Source organism: Meleagris gallopavo, chromosome 20 (genome assembly GCF_000146605.3).
Source record: "Meleagris gallopavo isolate NT-WF06-2002-E0010 breed Aviagen turkey brand Nicholas breeding stock chromosome 20, Turkey_5.1, whole genome shotgun sequence".
Taxonomy (NCBI): Eukaryota; Metazoa; Chordata; class Aves; order Galliformes; family Phasianidae; genus Meleagris; species Meleagris gallopavo.
In genome coordinates, this window is record NC_015030.2 from 10,611,292 (window position 1) to 10,635,654 (window position 24,363).

The following is a 24,363-nucleotide window of genomic DNA, read 5'->3' on the forward strand; positions in this document are numbered from 1 at the left end:
TTGGGGACCTTGGGCCAATGACATGCTTGTGTCACTCTACTGCCTCTTCCTTATCCACAGACTCAGCACTACTTCCTGTTCTGCTTCCTGCTGAAATTCAGCGTGACCATCTGTTCCTGCCTCATCTGCTTTGGTTTCACACTGCATGAGTCCTGTAAAGAGGTGAATACTACCAGCCTCAATCTCACAGCCTGCCCCTCCATTATGCTGCACAGGTGAGGAACTAAGTCTGGCACTGTACACCCTCTTGCTATTCCCAGGTAGAAATGATCCCTCTCTAACAAGCTTCAGGCTCTTACATGAACCAACCTTAATGTCTTTACAGTGTTCTTCCTAGCATTGACAATAACATCTTTAGGGCAAAAGCTGGCCTTGTTCAGTATCATGTAGTATCAGGACAGCTGATTTTTCTAGTGAGAAGCTGACTCCTATCTCACACCCAGTTCTCCCAACTGTCAAAGCAAGACGTGGCCCTAGAGGGAGCAGGTCAGACAGTAAGTTCCTACTGTTAACTTATTTCTTGTGTTCTCTCATTTACTAGCAATGCTCATGGTGCTCCTGACTGGTTTGGGACATTTTCCAATGTTCTTCTTGTAGCCCAAAAGCTCACAGCTGGCCTGATTGTTTTACACACAGGTGAGTCCTTATTCTCAGCACCCATCTCTCCAGCTCTAGGAAAAAACACGCATCTTGTGTTTCTTCTTGTGTCCCCACAATGCACAAACTCCACTAGAAGCAGAGACTCTTATGGACTCCTGAGAAAAACATAAAGTCCCTTGTATTACTGTACATCACCCTAACAAATATAAGTCAGCACCTTCAAAGTTGATTCTGCCTTTTACCTGCTGGTGAAGCGATTATTCTCTTGCATCAGAAAGGTATCTTCTGTCTTTGTGTAAATTAACTAGGAGGGTTCTACAGCTCTTCAGAAATACACCTCACCGTACAAGTCCCTCTGTTCCTGTCAGCATCTTATAAAGAATCCCCATTCCTTCTCCCAAATATCAGTGCAAGATTGTGACAGTCCTGCAGGCTGAGGGGAGCCAGACCCTGGCTGACCCTTATCACCTGTGCATGGTTACCTGTCAGAGTAGCTCAAGCTGCTCTCCTGTGATCTTAAAGAGCCTCTGCTCCCTTTTCACCACATTATATTGCGCATCAGTGTTTAGTAAAACATATCATGTTGAGATGTGCAGGGCGTCCAGGTCAACAGAAATGTTCCTGATTTGAGAGACGGGTCAATTTTTGGTGTGCATTACATAAGCACACCAGGCTGAGAAACAGCTTTGGGATCCCTTTGGTGTGTAATGCTGTGCAGTATTATTACTGTGCCCCCCTTTTCTTATTCAGGGACTTGGATTTGCTGTGGGGAGCCTGGCCTGCAAGGACCTTGAATGAGAGCCTGGTTTCAAGAACATAAAACTTGTACCCCTTTGGAGTAAGAGCTGTTGATGGATATTGTAAAGCACTGTATATATAACACTCTGTTTTATCTGTCTCTGTAGTTTTCATATCCATCACCCATGTCCATCGGACTAAACCTTTGTGGAAGAAGAGCCCCCTCTCCAACTGGTGGTGGACGCTCACAGTGGCTATTGTGTGAGTATCCCCAGGCCCTGATGAGGGATTCCAGAGTGCTGACAGGAGGAGGGCTCTAGACCTTCTCCAGCACCAGATTGCTGACACAGGAAAATGGTAGCATGCAGCACTGGTTCTGCTTTGCTGACCTTCATGCAAGGCGAAGTATCCCTGTTGAGAATCTGGAGATAGTTTATCTGGGCCTAAATCCTGATGTGCAGATCCTGGAAAGTGTGTTAGCTTTGCTGAGAACTTGCTTTGTCTGTTTATGATCTTAGATTAATGGGGCAAGTAGCACAGACCCTGCTGGACCTGAAGCTCTGGGAAAACCTCAGTTCTCCACTGACTTTTAAGTACATTTCCATCTCTCCAGTCTCGTGGCTCCTGGGTTTTCTTTCCTTGATCCTGGTGGTTATCATCAATGAGATTGTCAAGCTGCATGAAATAAGGTATGGGAGTAGTAGGGAAGATGTGGACAAAGGGCTGGATCCTTACTGCAGCTTAGTCTTGAGCTGCAGAGAAATAATACACAGAGAACAGGTGGGGAATAAAAAGGAAAAGGTGATTGTACTGTGTAAATCACCTGGCTGTCGTGTGCAAGCTCATGTTCCAGCTCTCAGAGAGAAAGTACAGAGGAAGAAAGAGGGTCAGAAGCGGGCAGGGACACTGAGACAAAAATTCCTTATCGCCCACCAGTGAGAGGGAGACAGCCAACATCTATGAGATGCCAAGTGTGGCTTGGAGAAGGCTGTTCTCTATATCTTGTCCCAAGAGGGACAGGGAAGCACTGAATCACAGTAGAGGAAATAATGTCTTCACACAGTGCCTGGATTGTGGGATGCATTTCCATGAAAAGCAGCTGAAACCAAGAATTGGCAGGCAAAGTTCTTCCTAATACAGGGAGCAGGTAGAGCTGGGAATTAATGAACATTGATTCAAGAAAGAGAGTTGGCGGGGAAAGGCAGTGGGGATTGCAGCGAATGTTGATTGGGATACAGCTTCCATTTCTCTTCATGGGAGGGATTTCTGAACCTTTCTGCACTGTGTCTGGTGGCCTTGGAGACAGGACTTTGCTGGCAGGGGTAGGTGTGAGACCATGTGTTGCTCTCTGGATTTGACTCTCCTCTCAGTACTGGAGGGTCCTGGCTAGGGGGCTCCCCTGCTTCTCAGGGCTGCGCAGCTCAGGAACTGCAGTGGGCAGCTCTGCCTTTTGCCCCTCCTTGTGCTGACTCTGCTATTTCTCCTGTCTCCTCCAGGGTCCGGGTCCGTTACCAAAAGAGGCAGAAGTTGCAGTTTGAAACAAAGCTGGGGATGAATTCTCCATTTTAAGCGCTTTCAACTTGAATTCCCTGGGGCCAGGGTCACATAGCAACATCCTGCAAGGGGAGAGCAGCTGCTCACAGGCTCAGGAAGTTTCCTTTCACACATACAAACCAAATGGCCTCTGCAAAACTGCATAAGCACCTTCCAGGGGAAGCTCAGGCAGGGCTCTTCTATCAGGATCCCCCAGTACGTATGCAGTCCTTCTCTGGCCTGCCAAGTTGCTCTCAAGGGAGCCTGCAAGCTCTGATGGCTGTTCAGGCTGCTTTTCCTTTATTTATTTATTAGCAGAGGTTTTTGTTAGTATAATGGTGATGCTGAAATCAACCGACTCCTTCCCTCTGGGTTAGCAAATGTTTGTTTTTTTTTTTACCTGGTAGGATAATCTAGGGCCAGAAGGGGAGCTACAGGGCTGCTAAGGCAAAAGATTTCTATTGAAACCCATTTTTTTTCCTCTTCCTGCTTTCCTGGATGATGCATGTGTGCATGCCTGCGCGTGCCCTCAGCTACCTTCCTCAGCTATCTCTCCTGCTGCTCTTGAGAGTATTGTGGGAATGTGATCTTCAGCCCTCACCTGGCACAAAGGGATACTGGGAAGGAACTCTGGCGCCATGCTAGGAAAGGCCCCCATCTGCAATGGCCAGGACTGCCCTTTAGTGTTGTAGCTGCGTGCCAACTATTAGTGCTTCAAGAGATGAATGGAACAGGGCTTTCAGAAAAGCTGTCTGAGTTTAACCCTACTTCTGTGGAGCACAGGGAGTTAGGAGGACAGCTCTGCCTACTTGCACAGCCCAGCTTCCTCCAGCCTATTTGAACCATCTTTTGTCTGCTTTAATTGCCCTCAAACAGGTAGGTTTACAACTGTCCTCATTTTGAGAGAGCCACAGCAATATTTGCAGCTAGAGATAAAACCTGAGACCTCCCTAACCCTGCCATGGAGCAAGGGAGGTGTATTTTCATCTATATCTTGCAGTTGTGACTCCTTTCCCATCCTAGAACTGTGCTGCACCTGTGGAATAGGGATTTCCTCCTCCCAGTCATGCCTTTCTGTGATAGTGCTTGGAAGTCTCTCCCCTCTGTGCTTCTCCCCACACAGCTATACCCATTTTTCTGGAGACATTTTTCTTTCTCTGGGGGAAACATTCCACTGATGGCTACTGCAAACCATGATGTGCCCCCAGTGCTGCACACACTCCTGAGCTCTGAACAGACCCCAGCTGCACGGGGAACAGTGGTGCTGTTGTGGGCTTACAGTTGGAGGCTATGCAGGAGCACATAGGCTTGTCTACCATGATATTTACAGCTCATGGAGATGTTGTCTCTCTTCCTAGTTCTAAAAACTGGTTAAACCTGACAAATCCTGGCACTGTTTTTGCTTCCAGTATTAACACTACAATACACAGCTGCTGTTTCCCTTTGGTGTCCTAGGCTAACACAAGGCTGTTGGTCCTTCCCTGGCAGGCAGGGAGCTGGCTGGGATACCCAGCCCTACCTGCTGCTCCACCTTGTCTTCCTTACATTTCAACAAAAACAGGGAGAATGCACAGTGCTTGTTATTAAGCAATACCCTTGTTGGTGTGGGTCTAGCAGGGGAGCTGAACTGGAGTACAGCCAGTCTTTGAGCTCTGAGGTCAGAGTGAGGCTGCTGGAGGCACAGTATGGGTGTCAGGGGGCCTGGACCCTGTTCTGCAGCTGGAGGGGGGCTGCTCAGGCTCTGTGCTGCTGGCAGGGTTGTATGGAATAGGGAGCCAGTAGCTCAATGGAGAAAGGCAAGGCTGCTCACCTGCAGTGCAGCAATACTAGGTCAGCCTTTCCCAGGTAGCTGACCTGAGGTGAGCTCTTTCTTCACTCCTTTTGAATCTGCAGGGCTGCCTGGCTCAGAGAGAACAAGCTGCTTCTTTCAGTCTCACTTAACTCAGTAAATGCAAGCTCCAGATCACTGGCAACTGAGAAATCAGCTTCTCTTTCTGATGCCAGGGCTGGCTGGCAAGTTGGGCACTATCTTCTCCATAGCCAAGTTGAGCTGCAGGCAGAGGCAGCACTGAGCTGCTCTATGCTATGCCTGCAGGCAGCCTGCCTCCTTAGCTCTTGCTCTGTGCCACTGAACTTGTGGGTGACAAAAGGCAGCGGCTACCAGGACTTCCTGCTGGCTGCATCTTCCTCAAGAGGCGGTGCCTCCAAGGTTTCTTTCTGTGGGTGATCACAAAAGTTATTGTTCTGCATTCTCCTTCCTGTGTTAGACTTGGGCAGAGCCGAGGCATATTAAGTGGGCCTTTGGGATGGTCTGACACTGCCACCCCTCCTTCTGCCATTGAGGCACCTAAGGACCAGAGTGAATGGCTTCGGCAAGAAGTTTCCTACATCAAGATGTTTTTAAATGGTGTATATTTTATATTAAATTTTGGGGGGATGTATGTAAAAATACTTGATTTGTATTAAAACTTGTATTAAAAAAAAGAAACAAACCCTAACACACATGCATCCAGTGTATGAACAGCAATGAATTACTGTCTTGGATAACATACCCAGTGAGTGCAGGAGGGAGTCTGCACCTTGCAAAGCGAGGAGCTACGGATGTGTGCGGTTGGTCATGCCATAGGGTCACAGCTAATGTAGCTCACCTCTGTTGTAGGAACACAGCCTGAAAGCTTGGTACTCCTAGAATCCAACCCTGACGCTTTCTCCCCGTTTTTGCCGAGCCTTGGGCAAATGTGCCCAACACTGCGTGGTTCTCCCACACGGCAACCTTTCCCTTACCAGTTGGTCTCCTGGATCCCAGGCGTGTGCTTGCTGCGTGGTCATTGCTGACTGCTTTGAATGCAGCAGGCAGTGCAGCTTGAAGCTCAGGATGAAAGGCTGGGGGTGAGGAGCAAGCACTGGGAGCTCTGGAGGAACACTGATGAGATGAGGCCTAGGCTGCTTGGCCTGAGCAAAGGACCCAAAGCTGGGCAGAGGGACTGGAAGGCAGCACTCATCCCCAGTGTGCTCATCACACACTGCTGTCACAGTCATAATGCTCAGACTGAACATTAACCTTGCTAGAGGTGACAGCAGATCTCATATCAGGGAAATTATCGAAGGAGCCCAGATCTTAAGCATGCAGGGGGCAGGATAAAGCTGCTCCTCAATGGACTTCGAACAGAGCAGGAGGCGAGCTCACATGATTTGACATGAAGGAGACAACTATGCAGAACTATAAAAAGGGTAAAATAGGCCCCACTGTTTAATAGTCTTAATGGATGTTAGTGGAAAACAAAACACATCATCAACACAAACAGAGCAGAAGGTTTAAAATCTTGTCAGTCTAGTGATTACGTGGGCGATTTGTTTTGCCTCTGTCTTGCTGCACGGAGCAGGTGCAGGCAGGGTCAGTCCCAGCCGCAGTGTACATAACTTACACACCATACAGTAGCTTCAAAATAGAGATGTAGAGCTTAAAAAATAGGCATTCTTCTGGAAAAATCAAGTGTTTAATTCCCTTATTGACAATGAGAGCGGCATGATGCTGCCCTCAGGTGGCTCAGACAGTGACAGCTCCACACCAGTGTCCTCTTATCCCTGACCCGAGAGTACAAGACCTGCGGTTCTGGCTAGTAAATATATATAATAAATCACATTTAAAATATATACATTGGCCTTTAAAAAAAAACACAGTTTATCAACATCAGGAAAAACAAACAAACAAAATAAAACAAAAAAACTAGGATTTGTCCCAGTTTGACTCATGAGAATAAAAAACAGTTGTTAAAGGTTTGTGCAAACCTTTTGATAAAGTGCCACTGGCTGGAGCTATTTTAAAATCATCGCGTCCACGACGTAGCACTTGCCTGTCAGATGTGGTCATTTAAACACACGCAATATGATGTATAGAACAGAGCAACCAACTAGCCAGGAGGAAGGTGCCTTAACCACCTCAAACTGACCTCAAGTCCCAGCCAATTCTTTCTTGGGGAATTTTCCATCTTTGCTTCCCAGCCCAGGAGTAAGGCCAGCACCTCCTACCAGGCCGTGGTGCCGTGGCCATGTGGGGGGAGGCTCTGCTCCTCCATGCAAGGCAAGGGGCTGTGAACAAGCTCCTTCAGTCTCACCAAAGTTCCCCAAAGGACTGGGAAAGCCGCCTTGGCCACCTTCTCCCTTTCCAGTTTGGTTTTGTGTGGGACATTTTCTAAAAGAGGTTGGAAATGGAATTTATTTTTCCCTTTGTTCGGAATTTTTCTAACAAATGGCACTTCAGTACAATCTTAGGTTCCCTTCTGGTGCTGCGGTGCTTTCATTTGCTTGGCATGCTGAGTGCAAGCCAAGTTCAGGGCTCTTGGTCATATTTAGACATGCACTACTAAACAGATCCTGGAAGAGAAATCTGTCTTCAAGCTATGCAGACGTTCCTATTGCTGGATGCAATGAGCTACCACTGCTGTTCCCCTGCTGCAGCCACCGGGCTGTAACTACATTCAGTGTGGGCACAGCAGCTGTTACTGAGCTGAGTTCACCCCATGCATGTGGGATCACTCCTTGCACTGGGTTTTAGCACTGCATAGAAGCCTGGTCCCAAATGCTGCTGCTGTGTAACAGCATTCACAGCCTGTGCCAGCATCTCCTTGCACGAAGAGTGCAAATGGGAAAAGGGAGTAGGGAGAGGCCCCTCACCTAAAAAGAAATGAGGGCTTAAAAAAAAAAGTCACCACTAACCATTCTGCTAATTCATCCCTGGAAGCACGAGGGCTGCATTTTGGGTAGGCACAGTGTCAGCAAAGGACAGCCTCCATGGAATACATTGCTCCAGACTGCCTTAAATGCATCTGTGTGCGGCATACAGTGCCACCATCCCCTGCGGGCACCGGCAGTGCCAGCCCCATCCTGGGAGGTGTGGGTCCCACTGGGGCTTTCAATCCACTCGCATTACATGCTGCCTGACGCTGATGCATTTGGAAAAGCAACAAATAAAGCAGGAAGGTTCCTTCTCACTGTACGAGCTGCCAAATGAGGACAAGCCCTGTCTTCTTTCAGCTGCTGTCAGGCAAGGCTCTGCGCGGTAGCCAGCTCCATGGCAGCTGCCCAGAAAGGTCTTTCTTTTGACACACTGTTGGCAGGGGATAAATAATAAGAAGCAGGACTCAGTGCAGTGAGGAAAGAGAAAGGTCTCTTGTGGAGGTTCCTCAGCTCTGTGCAAGGGAGCGAGGAGTCCTCCATGGCCTCCAGGAGCACAGCCCTCCTGGGCTCTCCTCTTTCTGTCAGTCCAAAGGAAATGCCCAACTCTCTCGGAAAGCAGCCCGCAGTTGTGCAGCAGTGGTGACGTGAGGCCAGGCAGCTCTCAGTGACATGAGGGGTGAGGAGGGCAATCCACATCCCCAACAGTGGTGCAAAGTGCAGGGAGGAGGCAGCTGGAGGGACCTGAAGGCACCGCTTGGCGCTGATCCGTTCTTCCCCCATCACGCTGACAGAGCAGACAGAGGCGGGAAAGGGAAACAGGGAACAAGCCTCAGTCCAGCATTGCGTCCAACTGGTCGGCCAGATCATCAAACATATTGCTGATGTCCTCCAAGATGTTCTTGGCCAAGTGCGTGGCCCCGGGGGGGCTGGGAAGGGAAGGGAGAGGTGGTTAGAACACAGCCTAAAGGCTCATGGTGCAAATGGGACAGAGGCAGCCAGAATGGACTGGATTCTCCCAGGCACAGCCAGACCTCAGCATGCTCGACCAAGTGTGTCACAGGCCTGTGTTATCTGTGTGCTGCAGCCTGCACACAGCCTGGGGGCTGCCTGGGCACCAGCTGCTGCCTGTAGGGCTGGAGGCCCCCAGCCCTGTGCCTGTTTTCACTGACGGCTCCCCAGTACCATTCCCAGGGTCTCACCCCAGCATCTTCCTCTCCCCCAAAGCCACCTCACCTCTGCACCTCCTCCACTGTGATCTTCTTCTCAGCTGCCTGCACTGTGGTGATGCTGGTGTGCTCCAGCCGCTGCTGGACCAGCGCAGCCCCTGGGGCAGAGGCCAAGGGCTTTACAAACACCTTGCCGCTTGCCTCCAGTGTCAGTGGGCTGGGGCCAGCCAGGGACCCGATCACATCTGGCACCGACTCAGTGGCTGCCCAGGGAGTGACAGCATGGCGGGAGGGCTGCAGGACCTGCTGGTAGACGGTCTTGGGCCCAGAGAACACCAGCTTGGTAGATGCCACCGAAGTGTGCTTGGCAGGGATGTCTGCAAGGGAAAAAGCCTCATGGCATGAGGTGGCACAGGTCCCCTTCACTGGGCTGGTTGGGAATGCTGCATGGAGCCAGCCATGGTAGGAGGGAGCCTCAGGCCCTGCCACAACCCTAGAGGCCTCCCCACTGATCCCCATACCTGGAGCAGGCATCCTCACCACAGCAGTGCCGAGCAGTTCTGTGGGGCTGGGAGCTTTGACGGGGCTTGGTGACTTCTTAATCCCTTTCTCCAGTGACAAGATGCTCTTCTCTATCTCAGCAATCCTGAACTCTACACTGTCATCGTCAAAAGCATCTCCAGCCAGTCCAGCCTGTGGTGCTGGCCCCTGTGTGCTGGGGCCCACGATGCTTACAGCCTGGGCCTGGGCATACTGGGGTGCAGAGCTGGCCCCCACCTCAGCCTGCCCTGCCATGCTGAATGCCTTCAGCACTGCCTGCAGTGGCTCCCGCTCCTTGAAGCGGGGCCGGCGCTTCACTGTGTCTGACTCAGTGAGGTTGAACTCCAGCATGGGCAGCTCCCTAGTGGCAGTGGACACAACCATTTCCTTCCCATCAGAGCACGGGGACTCTGCAGGCTGGGAGCTGGGCTCTGTGCCTTGCACTGCAGTGTCAGCCTTGGGGTGCCCAGCAGGCTTTGGTCGCTGCTTGATGGTTAAGTTGCCTTCTTCTGCAAAGGGGATGCACTCACTGGAACTGTTCTGGGAGGATGAAGAGACCTCTGGCGTGGCCTCTTCTTCTGCGTCTGTGCAGGCATCCTCCTGCCTACCCTGCACAGCCTCTGACATGGGAGTACTGGGCTCACTCAGTGTCCGTCTCCTCGGCTTGCTGCTATCAAATGGGTCCCAGCCAGAATCAGAGAGCACAGTGCCGCTGGGATCACAACTGCTGCGGGACTGATCATCCACAGCAGCCCTGGAGAGAGAGTCCTGAGCCACATGCAGTGGTTTCGGGGCCAGGAGAGGTTTGGGTGGATTCAGCCCTGGTGTTTCCTCCAGTGTGGCCACCAGGCTCCTCACTGTCCTGCTGCAGCCGCTGTCACTGAGGCTGGCACCTGTGTCAGCCACATCCTGGGGTACAGAAGGCTGTCGCTCAGGGTCAGGGGGCTGTTCACTGTCCACTTCAGTGGTGGGAGTGCTAGAGACAGAACTGAGACGCTTGGGAGGCGGCGGCGGGGGGCCCTTGCGTTTGGCCCGGATGGCAAAGGACTGGCTGCGGGTCACCTTGGCCTCTGTCTGCAGGCAGGCCCGTGGCATCTGGCTGCGGCCTGGCCGCCGCGTCAGGGTGGCATAGGAGCCCAGTGTGCTGGTGGGCGCCCCCTCCTCCTCCTCATGCTCTCCATCCGACAGTGCATAGCGGTTCAGGCTGTGTGACCGCTTCTTGTTCTTGGAGCCTTCGCACCCCTTGTGCTGTTCCCCTGTCTGCCAGGCATTTGGGGCTGTGGCAGCTTTGAGCAGCTCAGCAGGGCTGCACTGATTGTGTAGGTACGAGAAAGCTTTTGGGGCTGATGTCTGCAGGCTGCTCTTCTGCCCAGAGGAAGAGGGATAGGAGTGTGCCAAGGTCTTGGGCTGCTCTACTCCCTGGCTGGAAGGGGCTCTTGGGGATTTCAAGGAGACATGTGGGTACATGAAGACATATGGAGCTGTTGCCTTGCTGGGCGTCTGGGGAGGGGTACTGGGGGTGACCATCACTGTCCCCACTGGGCCAGCACCTTTCTGAGCTGTCAGCCGGGCATACTGATCTGTGCCTTCAGGCAGGTTCCTCTCCTTGAGAGGGCTGCCCCCACTGCAATTAGTGAAGCCATTCAGCCCCTCGGGGGAGGTGAGCTTCCCATAAGGCTCGGGGCTAGGCTGTCTTGGCAGGCTGGCCAGATTTTCCTTGCTGTGGGGTGGCATGCAGGACTGCCCGCTGCTGCCGCTGCTGCTCTCCCCGCTGCCCAGGCTCTCCTGAGAGGGACTGGAGAGGTGCCGGGACAGTACATTGTCCTGTGAGTGCCCCGAGCCCCGGGACCGCACCCCAATGCTTTCCTGGCTCCGTGACATTCCCTGGCTGTTTTTGATGCTGAGCGTCTCATGGCAGCTGTTGGACATGGCTGTCTGGAGCTCATAGCTGAGCTCGCTGTCCTGGAACGTTGTCATTTTGGGTGTGTTTGGGGACTGGCACTCCCCATTCTCCAGTGACTCAATAGTGACAATGTCCAGGGCACCAGGGACTTTGTGTCTTGTCAGTGTTGCTTCTGATTGGCTGAGGCTTTTGCGGAGGTCTCTAAGCTTCTTTACAGCCAACATGATCTTCTTCTGGTGGCCTGGGAGAGAGTTTCAACAGGAAAAGGACGTTAGGTTGGCTCCTTCCCTCCAAAGCCTTTGTTTTTTGGCTGAGAACAGCCAAGGTCACACCACCAACTGGGGCAAAGGCCTTCAGTTTATCCAGAGCCTGCCTATGAGAAGAGATAAACCGATGCCAACCTCCAATAAGCACAGCCTGACTCCAGTCTGCCCATGGTAGTCCTTGGGGATGACCAGGAACTGCCCTTTGCAGGTGCACAGGACGTGCCTGCACTGCCCACCCCATGCAAGGTCAGGACATGGGGACCTGGCCAGGAGACTCAGGTGTCCTGGGCTACCCCTATGCTGCAGCAAGGACTCACCCAGCTTGTTGATGCCAATCTCTTGCAAATCTTCCCATGTCAGGTCCAAGACAATGGTGATGGAGTCGTAGCCGTTGTTTACCAATTTTTTGTGGTACTGCGGCAAACCAATGGCACTGAGCCAATCCATCAGGTCAGCCTGTGAAGAGCACGGAGATGCTGCCATGAGCATCAAGGGATGGGCAGTGCCTTCACCCATCTCCTCCCTGTTCCTGTCTGGGAGGCTGCTTTCTCAGGATCTCTCTGCGGCTGCATTAATGCAGGCAGTTTCAGTGTTCACCTTCTTATAGCTCCCATATCCTGTCCTGGGGAAAGGCAGTTCTGAGAAAAGAGGACCAAAGCCCTGACGCCGGACTCACCGGAATATAGTTGGGCAGCCACTCAGCGATACTAAGCTGCCCAATCTCAGTGGAGATCTTCTTCCTGTGGCCTGGTTTGGTCACACCGATGGCCGTCAGGTCCTAACACAAGCAGAGTGGGGCTACAGTTAGCAGCAGCATGGAAAGCATGGAGCAGCGAGCACCTATAGCCAGCAGAGCAAGGTGTGCAAGGCTGCAGGGAATGACTTGCCTTACCTCTGGTGTCATGCGACTGATGGTGGGGACATCGTAGCCAGCGTTGAGGAAGTTGACAGTGTATGACTCCAGCTGGAACTCACTCAGCCAGTTGTAAATGGCTTCTGCATCCTGGGAAGAGGACAAGGCAAAGAGAAGCCTGTGACGATGGCTGCATGGGTTGGTTGGGGCACAACAACAGGACCTCCTTGAGCACCCGTTCCCAGCATCCCCAAAACTCAGCTCCATCTCCCCAGTGCAGCAAAAGCTGGACAGAGAGCCCTAGACACGGTCCCCCCATCCTGCATACCAGATGCTGACTGGCCTGATTACCTTCCCCTCAAGGAGCTGCGCAGGTCGCAGAAATTGGTGCGAAAAGACCTTGTCTCCAGAGGTGCAGCTGCTAGGGGTCTGATGGCCTGGGGGCCCTGGCAGAGAGGACAGAGGAGAGGAGAGAGTCACATGGGGACCTGGGCAGCATTTAGCCCCAGGGACAGGGCACAGCTGTCCCCAAGCCCCCATAGTGTTGAGACATCCCTCACCTGTAGTGGAAGTAATCTGTTCATTGTGTGGCTCTGATCCCAAAATGTGTTGCTGGAAGTCATCACCAGTGGAGGGCAGCGGCTGAAGGAGAGGAAGAGTGAGTGGACGAAAGACATCCCTCCAGAAAGGCCTTATTTCTGGGAGCTCTAGTCCCACTGGTGTTTTTCCACAGCAGCAAATACATTTTGGTAAAGGATGCTCAGCTTTGTCAGTCCCTGCTTTGCCAGGCGGTGCAGGGGATTACAAGGGAAGTGCTAGACTCCATCGTCATCCTGACTCAGCCCGGGTTAACTGTGGAGAGCAGCATGGGGACAGCAGGGGCTGGTACCTACCCTGGTGTTCTCAATGACAATGTTGGTGTTTTGCCCATTGGTGCCCTCGGTGCTCTGTCCACTGCCTGCACTGCGGATGCTGCCAATGCTGCCCTCGCTGCCCACACTGTTCCTGTCTCCTGCTGCTCAGGATAGGAGCAGAAGATTGTTAGCTGTGCCCTGGGGCACAACGGTTCCCATGTGACAGCACAATGACAACAGCAAAATCCAGCCTCCCCCAAGGTCCCTCCAGCCACACATCGTGCAACAGTCCCTCCTGGCACACACAGCACAGACAGGGTGACCTGGGCTGGCATGGGACACACAGAAGGGACATGGGAACTCAGTCTGACTGAAGACACCGGGAGGGAAGGAGCTGCTCTATGGGCTCCCCTAAACTCCCTTTCTCTACAGTTGCTCCCTCTTGTCTAGCTGCTTCCCTGTGAGGATGTGGAAGGAGAGACTATCCCCAAGTCCCCCATGCAGACAGGGCTGGGGGGCAGAAGAAGGTCCCCAGTCATTCTCCCTCCCCAGCTGCATCCCTGACCTGCACTGTCAGGGCCTGGGGCCGTCCAGGTTAGGGTGAGATGGCCATAGGATGCTGGGATGCTTGGGGCTGCCTGCTGCAGACACTCGCTGGGGAGGTGCTGCAGCCGTGGAGGGCTGCAGTTGGGGAGTGCCGTGAGGGCCCCAGGAGTGCCCTGGTGCTGGTGTGTGGACGCCATGCGGGGGAGGATCATGCCTGCATTCAAAGACAAAACATGCATGGTCAGAGTTTGTGTAGGAGACAGCAAGAGGGCACATCTCAGTCTCAAACCCCAGATTTCTACCCCACCAGTCACACAGCCTCCTGTGTCCACCAAAATCCTCTCTTTCCCTGCCACCTAGCTAGCCAGGGCTGCAGGGACCTGTCTATGGGAGGTGCTGGGAAGGGTGAGATGGTTTCACATGGGAGACAACAGACCCAGGATGGTCACTGACCTGTTCGCTTACTGATGACTTCAGCAATGGAGGGGGGGAAGTACCCAATGCGATCAGTGCCTTTCTGAACGTCATGGATGTGCCCCTTCCATCGCCCATCCGGATGCTGCTCCAGGACCTGATGTAGGGAGAGGAGGACGGGGCTGGTACTGTGGGTAGTGGTGGAGATGGGGGATAGGGAGTAGGGAGCAGTCTCACCGTAATGACGTCTCCTGCCCGGACATTGAGAGCAGTTGGGTCATGGAGGTTCCAAAAATCCTTCAAAGCTCGTACCTTCAGGATTCCTGAAGCCTCTGAACACAAGGGACAGAGGAACAAAGGAAGGTGTCAGAGCACAGCAGGTCAAGGAAGTGGTTTGGGAAAGGCAGGAGGAGAAAAAAAGGGTGAAGAGAGGGGAGAAGAGAACATTAATACTGCAGGTAGGACTTGATCACTGGGGATCACCCACAAGGAGAATGGGAGCACATGTGATGAGACTGAGCTACTGACACTTGCACACAGGCTGGTTTAAGACTACTGGGAGAGTGAGAGCAACAGGCAAGTTCCATTAGGAAGACGTTCCTCTCAGTGCCAGGCAGGTCCCATCTCACCTCTCAGCAGTTGCTTTATGTCTTTGCTGGCGTGTGAAGTGGTAAACTGGTTGACAATGTCCAGTGCTGTCTGGTTGTAGGTGTTCCTGATGTTCACGTCAACACCACCCTGCCCAAGGAGGGATACAATTATTGCCAGAGTCTGCAGCAGCAGCCCCCTGGCAGGGGATGGGGGGAGGAAGGGCATGAGAGGGAGGAGGTGGTCATGCCTCATGGGTTTGTCCCCAAATGCAGTCCTGTCCCCATTGTGCTCACCTCCAGCAGCAACCGCACCACCTCTGTTTTGCCATACAGTGCGGCCTCGTGCAAGGCTGTGCCCGTCTTTGTCTGCTTATTGATCTCAATTCCAGCCTTCAGAAGCTGCCTGGTAGCAAGGAAGGAAAGGCATGAACAGAACACAGGAACAGGGGCCGGGGGATTGGCTGCTTTGCAATGGGAAGGGGACAACCCTCTGCACTGCTGAGGCTTTGGGAATGAGGCACCAGCGCCTGTAACAGGGATGTGAGTTTAGGAGGATTCAAGACCGAAGTCATGACGGTTTTTGGCATTGAGCAGTGCCAGGGCTGTGCAGGGGTTACCTGATGATCTCCTTGTGCCCATTCTTGGCTGCCAGGTGCAGTGGGGTGGTGTAGTTGGGGTCGGTCGCGTCTTTTGACTGTCCCTCCAGGAGGGCAACGCACAGATGGCTGTTCAGTAGCAGCTGGGCCACCTGCATAGGCACAGGGTGAGCAGTGGGGTGCAAGTGACTGGGTCACAACAAGGCACTTGCACTTGCTTTCTTCAGGGCTGGTTCTGCGTTCCCTATCTCATCACTTCCATTCATCCCATAATCTTAGGCTGTGCCTGGACAGAGCTTGGCTACGACCACTCTATTGGGAGGGGCTGCAGAAGGTCACCACAGCCAGAAATAGTCTTCCCATAATCAGGTTTTTCAGATCAAGCCCTAAAAAACTCATCTCCCCAAGCCTGGAGTGACTCTCAGCATCTCAAGGCAACCCAAAGGCACAGAGGAGTTATTTTTACTGCCCTGTTTATAGCTGCAGATATTACAGATACTCCAAAAATGGAAATATCCCCATGTACCCCGCCCCAGTGGGGCCTGGGACAGTTTGGCTGGCCGCGCACGAGTCCAACCCCACCACGCTGGCTCAGCTGGGGTCTCCTGAGTCATAGGGAGGCTCCATCCACACAAACTGAGCTGGGACTTTGAGCAGTTGAATGGAGCTGGGCCCTCCAGGCTGGTGGGGATCAGCAGGCTCAGCTTGTCCTTAAATGGGAGCAAAGCCAGGATGGATGGGGGGAAGTTGTGAGCTCTCGGAAACAAGGAGACCCAGGTTCTCTGTCAGCCTGCTGCTGCCTTGCTGTGAGGCTGGGAGCAAAGGTCGCAGCTCGAGGCTTCAGGACCCGGTGTTGCTTAGCCACAAGAAGAGGTGGGTGCTGCCTGCCAGGCTGTGGAGTTCATGGCAGAGTGCTCACCTTCAGTCGCCCAAACTCGCAGGCCAAGTCCAGGGGGGTTTTCTTCGCCTTGTTGATGAGGCAGGGGTTGGATTGGTGCTGCAGAAGCATCTCCGACTACAGGGGAGCAACGTGGGGCCTCAGCATCGCCCTGCTCCTGCATCACACCCACCCACAAGGATGATCCAGCTGAGGCATGTGGCCATTGCTGGCTCCAATTCCCACTTACCACCTCGTAGTGGCCATACTGTGCTGAAAGGTGCAGTGGGATCTGCCCATCCAGTGAGGCCATATTGACGGAGGCCGCAGCACGCAGCAGCAACCGCACTGGCTCCACGCGCCCCTGCCAGGCCGCATAGTGCAGGGGGCGCATCCCTGGGGGCAAATGGGGCTCAGCAAGGCAGAAGGCAGCTCAGTGTCTGATATGGCTCAGAGGGCTGGACTGGCTGCCATAGGGCCAGGGCATGAGGTCACCCCTTACCGTTGCTGTCCTTGATGTCCACAGTGGCCTGTGCCTCCAGCAGCAGTGAGATGAGGTCCAGGCTGCCACCCAAGGCTGCATGGTGCAGTGCTGAGAACCTACAGCACAAGGCAGGGCTCAGTTTCTCCCATGCTGTTCTGACAGCCCCACTTCGCACAGGGACACGGACTGAGGGTTGGGACGGTCATAAGGTGGCTCATGACTATGTCCCTCTTGACTGCTCAGTGTCAGCCAGTGCCTCAGTTTCCCCATAGCAAAGTGGAGGTAAATACCCCTGTGCTGTTCCTGTTCTGTCCTGCACATGCCAGCAGTGATGCCAGGAGCCTACGGCACAGCAGGGTAGGCTGCCAGCAATTAAGATGCTCTGTGTCTCACTGCTGTGAAAGGGGTCTATTTGCCCGGCACGCTCCCCTTGTGCTGTCACCTGCAGGGCCACTGCCAAAATACGAGGTCCTTACTCCACTGCGGGAACTTTAAATGAGGAGGGATGTGCTGACCACAGCAAAGGGCTGCTTCCTCCTCCAACATAGCCACACTGAAACCTCTACCCCAAAACAAGGGTATGGCTGGGAGGAAATCCCTCTGGCCGTCCCCGCAGGGGCTTTTTATAAACCAAACACCACATGTGCTGCTTCAACAGGGACCCTTTATGCACCAGCAGCCCTCCTGGAGCTGCCTGAACATGAGCCCTGTGCCTTATCAAAATTAGATCTACTTCTACTATTAGATTATCTTTTTCCTATTAAGCTCCATCTGTATACTATTATTTTAAGATGGTCACCCTGCACATTTCCAACCCCCTGTTGGCCTGCTAGCACTGACACTTCCTCCTACAGAGTCCTCGAAAAGAAAACACACAGAAATTAGGTACAACAACAATACTTAAACCAATGCTAATAATTTATGGGTCAGAGTTAATTCAATAAGAATAACATGCTTATTTATTTTATGGGCTTCTGTGGTTTCCTTAACTCTTAGAACCCAGCTTATTAAGTGCTTGGATTTTGGAAGTGATGAGCTGCACAAATATGCTGCGGTCACTTAGCAACCACATCTTTTCTTTCTTTAACCCCCCTACATAAAGGAATTTTGCTCTTGGGATGTTAAACATGCACACAAGCATGTGCATGTTCTGTGGGTGGCTGGACGATGCTCCTCGGTGTGCTACCCAACTCAGGACACCACTTGTTGTTTCAGCCCAAGTCCTACAGAAGGGGATGCAGAAGAGCTCAGATCCACACGTTTTGTCTGCCTCTGTAGGGCTTGCACTGGCTCCATAAAGTAGCACTGTCTTGAGATATTGTTGCATTTTCAAGGCTCAGCAGTTAACTTTGAAAACTTTACAACACCCACGCTGAAGCAAGAGAGCATTGAGGAGAGAGCTGCCCCAAGCAAACCCTTCCCCTCCTCTCTGGAAGTGCTGAGGCAACCAGCAGCCTCATGGAGCAGGGAGTACTCACCCATCTGCATCCTGGTAGTTCACATTCAGGCGCTTGGCAGATCCCAGGAGCTCTGCAGAGACAAGTGATGATATTCAAGGTGACAGGCAGAGCCCCTGCAGCTGAACAAGACACCCACCAGGACCCACATCCCACAAGAAACTCACCTCCCAGTGTGCAGACCATTGCCTGCCCCATCCCTGCAACATCTCCCCTCTCTTGCTCCACGTTCACCTCCACAATTCACCTTCATGAACCCTCCCTCCACCACGCTGAGCCCACTCTAGCTCAGATCCATTCCTCTCTGTCCTTCCTACCCCCTGTCCTTCTCCGTGCACCCTCAGGACCCTGGATGGGTTTGACCCAGCAGCTCCTACCACTCAATGTGGGATAATGCTTCCTTCCCCTTTATAAAGCAGCAGTGCCCCAGAAGTGCTGAGCCGGGCCATTCCACCCCCATTCGCTGTTGTTGCCTGCCAAGGCCAGGCTCAAAGCCCACACAAATGGCATTTTTATGGAGCAGTCAGAGGCTGAAGCATCTGGCCATGAATGCCAGGATTGTGCCACTGCAGCCATCCCACCACCTGCCTGTCCCTCCCTCCTCTTCAGGGCTATAGAGAACAGAAGATGTTCACCCCACCCTGGTCCCAGCACGTGCCCCAGCTCTCCATTCCTTCCCTCAGTTAATTTGAATGAATTCCTTTCTCCCACACAGAGAGGACGTTGTATTCTCCATGAGGGGCTGACAGAGGATTAACATCTCTGGAATTCATGTGCTAAGTAAAACGGGAAAGAAAGGAAAAGGTATGCAGGGGGCAAGAAATGAGGCCACTCATCTGCCTTTCCAGGCAGAGCTATCGCTGATGAGCCAAGTTTAAATGCTTTGAAAGATTTCTGTGCTGTTCCCTATGGAAAATCAAAGTCTGACAACTGGGTTTCAGCTCGGGCTGAAGCAGCTCAAGCCACTCTGAAATGAGATGGGGTTCTAGGGAAGGAGCTTCCTTCCTTGCAGCCGAGCAGACTGGGAGATGTGCAGCCCCCCTGCCAGAAACCAGGGCTGAAAATGGGAAGGCACATTCATCATCCAAATGTACGATTAAAAGGAAGCCAAGGAACGGTGCATGCATTCCTGCCACTTAGAATGTTCTGTAAACAGCCATGAATCAACAACACAGAATCATGGAGATTGGAAAAGACCTCCAAGACCATCTACCACCACTATTTCCCCACTAAATTATGTCCCTTAGTACCACCCTTAAAAGGTTCTTGAACACCTCCAGCGATGTGACCCAACCCCTCCCTGGGCAGCCCGTTCCAGAGCCTGACCACTCTTTTGGAGAAGAAGGCTTTATCCATGAAGATGTTAATTGGTTCTATTCTGACCACATGTGGCGTTGTCTTTGGTTGTGCTATTTTTTTGGACTTATTTCTAAGTTTATTCTATGTAAACCTTTGCTCATTACACATATATGAATAGACTATGAGTAGCTGCTGCTGAAGGACTTGTGACTACTTGCCACAACTGAGATTGGGATGGGATCTCCATCATCAGCCAAGCAGCAACTCTGCAGACCTACAGAGCCCCTGCAAAGAGATCCTCATTGTGCACATGGGCAGGAGCTCCAGAGCTGAGCTAGGTGGGCAATGCTGACAGAGTGCAATGGATGGAGATGCCCACTGAGTACATGCATGCCTGAAACAGGCAGAAACCCTGCAGGGGCTCTGCACAAGCAAAGAGAAGAGCAGAGTGATGGAGATCAGCCTGGCAGGGGAAAATGTACGTAGCACAGCAAGGCAGCTTCTGCCAGCCCCATCCTGTCTGCCCTGTCCAAAACCCCCCAAATGGCACATGGGGGCCAGTCAAAGCAATCCCAAAAAGACAATTTGCTCAACGTGGGGATGGGGTAAAACAGAGCGGGACCAATCCAACCACGACACTGCAATGTGGCAGCTGGATCCTTCCCAGATGCATCATCACCTTCTTTGGGACTACACTGGGGCTGGAGTACCCACAGGCCTGGCCAACACGCTGCTGGGCATATGCTCACCCCCACGAAGGATTAATCTGGACCAAGGCCACCAAAGCAGAGAACTGACACTGAAATGCAGAAAGCCCTGCTAGAGAGAATTTCAGGGAGAAAGTCTACTTTGCACTTCCCAAAGGTTAACCCTAGACACGTCCTCCATACTCAGTCCCATGCTCCTCCCAGGGGTTCTGCTGATTCTGTCCTACACCTTATGCACTCACCTGCTCCTTCCCACGCAGGATGGGGCTTGGCAGCACTGACCAGGGCTGAGCAAGTCCTTGAGGGAAGGAAGCAAACTTCTGTGCAGCATCTTGCTGCCAAGCAGCAGGCAGGAAACACCTCCAGAGAGCTCCAGCAAATTGCTTACACATACAGGGTCCACATGCTACTCAGGATGTGGCCGTGGCAAAGGCTCCACTCTGATATGGTACCACAACCCTAACAGCTGATCGCTCCACCCCAGCTGGGGGAATGCGCTGCTTCTCAAACTTTTGGACTCCTGGTCACAGCAGTTTCCAGCCCTGCATCACTGGTGGGGAGGGAGCTGGCTCTAAGGCACTTGGCAGGGGGAGCTGGGATTGTATGTCTCCATAAACGTGTTAAAAGCAGCTCACCAGCAGCTCACCCGTGCAGCGTGCTGCTGCCCCATGCCTCCGTTTCCCCATGGGACTGGACTGCCTCCATTCCATGGGGCTGCACAGTCCATGGGACATGGGGACATCCAAGAGAGCAGTCTGCGAGAGTGGGTACCTTACAGCACCACTGGCAGCCAGCGTGGTGCAAATCCATATTTAACCTCCTGGGACACTTGCTGGGCACTGGCTGTGTGGAGTCAGACTTACCATTTCCCAACCCCCTGTGTGCCAGCACACTGGGCTCCATGAGTCACTCATACCTTTCACCTCATCCCTGTGGGGACACCTGCTGTCCCCTCAAGCACCACTGTGGAGATAGACATGGTCGCTCTGGAGCACTGAACCATTTGTTGGTTGCTTGCAGGGAAGGAGAGGCTCATCTTGCTTGGGTTTGGCTGGGTATCAGATAGACCTTATATCTCTCAAGGAAATGTGGCATGAAGAGGTGACATCCATCTATCTCTCCTCTGCCGAAATGATCCCCTTCCTGCCTTCCCTCCATCCACAGGCATGTCTGCCATGGCCACCCAAACCAGCTCCTCCTGACACAGCTGCCCAGCACAACCTGCTATTTAAAGTGCTGTTTCCTAACAGGTAGGAAGGGATTTGCCCACTTTGACAGGAAAGGAACTCGACCACAGAGACATTAAGAAATTCAGCCAAAGCCATCCAGCAAGCTTGGGACAGAAGCTGTGTGAAGGCAAAGCCTCCCAATTCCACAGACACCAGCCTGCACCCCAAACACCAAGCCCAGTGCTGGATTCAGCTCCCCTGGCAGGAAGAAACCCCCCAGTTATCCTGGCAGATGATGGGAGAAGCCATTCAAACCCAGGTGTAAGGTGCACCAGACCCTGCCCTGCAGGCTGCACAGTACCAAGTATAAACATGCACTGCTCCCAGTTTCAGCCCCAGATCTAGCTGGAATAAGCCTCCTGGGCACCCTTCAGTACTAAGGCTGCACTGAATGAACTGAAGGAGCTGAAGTCCCCTTTTCTGAGCAGACAGCAGAGGCCCAACGTTTCTGCCTTCCTCCATGGTTTGCTATGGGGGACCCATAGATACTGATGGGCAAAAGCAGGTGTGTGGGAGCACGACAGCAGGATCATGGTGTCACCTGGGAGACTGCTCCCTTATTTAGTATTTCACAGGGAAAATCCAACAATTAAGTATTTTAAAGAAGTCGGAAACAGCAGGAGCAGCACCCCCACACTGCACAGTCCCAGTCATCTGCAGGGACCTCTAGTCATACCCCAATTTCCCACTTGCTGTTACCCCCAAACAAAGCAGGAAAAAAACAAGCAGCTTGTTCAAAGCAAACATTTCCAGAACAATGAAAGGAAAAAAGCGAAGTCAGAAGCCCTGTCCCCATCTGTGCAGCTGAGAAGGTGGAGCTCTTGCCTCTCTACTCTCAAGATTTCATGATCTCAGAGGACATGAATGGGGCCAGCACCAAAGAGAGGAAGTAACGAAAAAGAATCCCTTTGTAAAGACATATCTGGAGTCACCCTTTTCCTTGCTGGAACAAACCACGTGCTCCTGCTGCAGGGCTGCAGGTTTCAGGACCCAGAAAGACTTCAGTAAGATGAAGGGGTTCACTCCATCTCCTTCTGCTACCTTGGGATTTGCACCAGTGCATGACCATTCCCCCTGAGCACCAAGGTGCCCACAGCCCCGTGGCTGAGCTCCGATGTGCTACAACCAAGTGGGAGCTCCCCTTCCCATGAAGCCGAAATCTTCACTCCACATCCCCCAGCCCATCAGGCTGGAAACATCTGCTAAAGACTTTAGGTGGGGGAAGCCAGGCGGCTCATTCAGAGATATGGAGGCTCCTTTCCCAGCTGGCTGGAGAAACACATTACCAGGAAGTGAAGTCACGGTCTCGGCTGGGATCTTGCTATTTTGCTCTGCAGGATGTGAATTCAGAGGAGCTGTATTTGCAGAGGGAAGAGGTGGAGCCTTTTCCATTTCCCCCATCCTTCCGAAAGGACAGTACACCTTCTGCAGCAGGAAGAGATGGGGCGATAGCAGGGGGGGCCAGCAGCCAAGAGTGGCTTCTGCAGCTACCCTGGGAAGAACAGAGGTGAGCACCACCTGTGCCAGAGGTGACACACTGGAAATGCCATGGGGCTGAGATCACTTATGGGGCTGCAGGACGCAGGCACCAGCAAAATATTTACTCTGGCATTAACAATGCGCTTTGGCTCCTGTTCAGCTGGTCAGTAGGAACTCTGAAGGAAGCGAAGGAAAGGATTGTCAGTCCTCCTGCATGCCCAGGCAAAGGAGCTGCAGCAACACCTTCAGCTTTTTCAATAATGTGATGCCAAGTAAATGATAAATTGTAATCTGTGGAGAATGCTGAACTGATCATTGAGGACAGAAATCATACAAAGGGCCTTAAAGAGATCAGGAAGGCAGCAGGGAACAAACTGAGGCAAATTCAACTTGGGAAAATTGCAAAGTATAGCATTAGGGGAAAAATAATCCCCTAAAAACAGGCAGACATTCAATGGGAAGAAAGGGCGGAAGCAGGATGTGGGGGACCATGCAAGCAATGCGCTTGTGAGCACAAAAGGAGCCAGAGCAAGGAGAACAACCCCAATAATAGCATCAGGCAGCCCTGCATGGGGCAACCCCCTTCTTGGGGTGCCTCCATGTGCCCCGTCCAAGGCTGCCACATGCCCATGGCCACAAGCCCCTCGGGCTTGGTGCCAGACATGCGAAGCAAGTGCCAGGAAGAGCAGCTGGAGGGCTTGCCCTGCACAGGAGGATTAAGGCAGGTCAGTGAGTCCGGATTTGCTGAGCAACAGTTAATTAGGGAGGGCAGGCAGGGACACAGCAACCCACCTACACCTGGCAGGCTTTGACACTCCAAAGGAGCATGTAACTATTTCACGGCTCTAATGACAGCCCCAGATAAATGTAGAGCAGTCAAGAGTGGCCAACAAAAACCCGTGAGTTCAAGGGATTGAAGCAAGGATCCAGACCTACACCCACAGTAAACTGCGCAACTCCTGGGGATAGCAGGGCCAGGCTGAGGCTGGGGTACCAGGCTGATGTTGCCTAAGGTGCTCTGTCCCCATCTGTCCCAGTTCAGAACCCACAGAGACTCCGCTGCCCCCTGCACATGGCAGCTGGCATTAGGGACTTGCTCTGGCCAGTAGAGCCGGTCCTCAAAGCACGCAGCAGTGGCTGGAAATCGTGTGACTTCCTCACCCTTTGGCCCCAGGGAAATGGCTGTGTGCCTGGAGCAGAAGCTGCCAGGGTAGATGGAGCCACTGTCCCCACCCTGGATGTATTCTAATCTGGGCAAGGCATACACAGGATGGGAGGGGAGGAACCAGGAGGTGAAGCCATTCACTCAAGGTCACCCAGAAAGGCCGTGGGTTAAGTCACCACTCTGAATAAAGGCTCTGCCCCAACACTGTAGTGGTCTCAAACTGAATTTACCCCTTCCGTCAGCTCCCCCCACAGTTAATGAACTGTCTGCGGCAGAACCTCAAACTGCTGTTCCCAGCTCATAGCTATGTGGATGGGGTTTGAAGTCACAAGTGTTTAAAAATACCTTGTAGATGCCTTTTCTAAACTCTGACCTGCGAGCAGGTGCTGC

General features: G+C 52.7%; 2 protein-coding genes across 11 annotated transcripts in view; one reads left to right on the forward strand and one right to left on the reverse strand.

Annotated features, from left to right (window-relative positions):
• Nucleotides 1–5,369, forward strand: part of TMEM94 (transmembrane protein 94) — a 46,875-nt gene extending 41,506 nt beyond the window's left edge. For all 3 annotated transcript variants that reach the window (XM_010721661.2, XM_010721660.3, XM_010721662.3), the window contains 5 exons: nucleotides 61–215; nucleotides 542–636; nucleotides 1,506–1,599; nucleotides 1,857–2,027; nucleotides 2,835–5,369. In XM_010721661.2, coding sequence (XP_010719963.1) covers nucleotides 61–215; nucleotides 542–636; nucleotides 1,506–1,599; nucleotides 1,857–2,027; nucleotides 2,835–2,907 — 588 coding nt within the window. In that variant the 3' untranslated portion in view covers nucleotides 2,908–5,369. The remainder of the gene's footprint in view (nucleotides 1–60; nucleotides 216–541; nucleotides 637–1,505; nucleotides 1,600–1,856; nucleotides 2,028–2,834) is intronic.
• A 720-nt stretch (nucleotides 5,370–6,089) lies between these two features.
• The window catches only part of CASKIN2 (CASK interacting protein 2), a 31,446-nt gene continuing 13,172 nt past the window's right edge, over nucleotides 6,090–24,363 (reverse strand). For 4 of the 8 annotated variants that reach the window (XM_031556370.1, XM_031556371.1, XM_031556373.1 and 1 more), the window contains exons 3-20: nucleotides 18,116–18,167; nucleotides 16,656–16,753; nucleotides 16,404–16,549; nucleotides 16,196–16,291; nucleotides 15,298–15,428; nucleotides 14,975–15,083; nucleotides 14,720–14,828; nucleotides 14,328–14,422; nucleotides 14,130–14,247; nucleotides 13,696–13,890; nucleotides 13,170–13,291; nucleotides 12,837–12,918; nucleotides 12,628–12,722; nucleotides 12,316–12,426; nucleotides 12,100–12,201; nucleotides 11,741–11,879; nucleotides 8,782–11,398; nucleotides 6,090–8,474 (exon numbers count right to left, since the gene is read on the reverse strand). In XM_031556370.1, the coding sequence (XP_031412230.1) occupies nucleotides 8,378–8,474; nucleotides 8,782–11,398; nucleotides 11,741–11,879; nucleotides 12,100–12,201; nucleotides 12,316–12,426; nucleotides 12,628–12,722; nucleotides 12,837–12,918; nucleotides 13,170–13,291; nucleotides 13,696–13,890; nucleotides 14,130–14,247; nucleotides 14,328–14,422; nucleotides 14,720–14,828; nucleotides 14,975–15,083; nucleotides 15,298–15,428; nucleotides 16,196–16,291; nucleotides 16,404–16,549; nucleotides 16,656–16,753; nucleotides 18,116–18,167 (4,514 nt within the window). In that variant the 3' untranslated portion in view covers nucleotides 6,090–8,377. Of the gene's footprint in view, nucleotides 8,475–8,781; nucleotides 11,399–11,740; nucleotides 11,880–12,099; nucleotides 12,202–12,315; nucleotides 12,427–12,627; nucleotides 12,723–12,836; nucleotides 12,919–13,169; nucleotides 13,292–13,695; nucleotides 13,891–14,129; nucleotides 14,248–14,327; nucleotides 14,423–14,719; nucleotides 14,829–14,974; nucleotides 15,084–15,297; nucleotides 15,429–16,195; nucleotides 16,292–16,403; nucleotides 16,550–16,655; nucleotides 16,754–18,115; nucleotides 18,168–18,261; nucleotides 18,464–24,363 lie in introns of those variants that run through there. The other 4 variants (XM_010721663.3, XM_010721666.3, XM_019621820.2 and 1 more) reach the window with 3 other exon arrangements.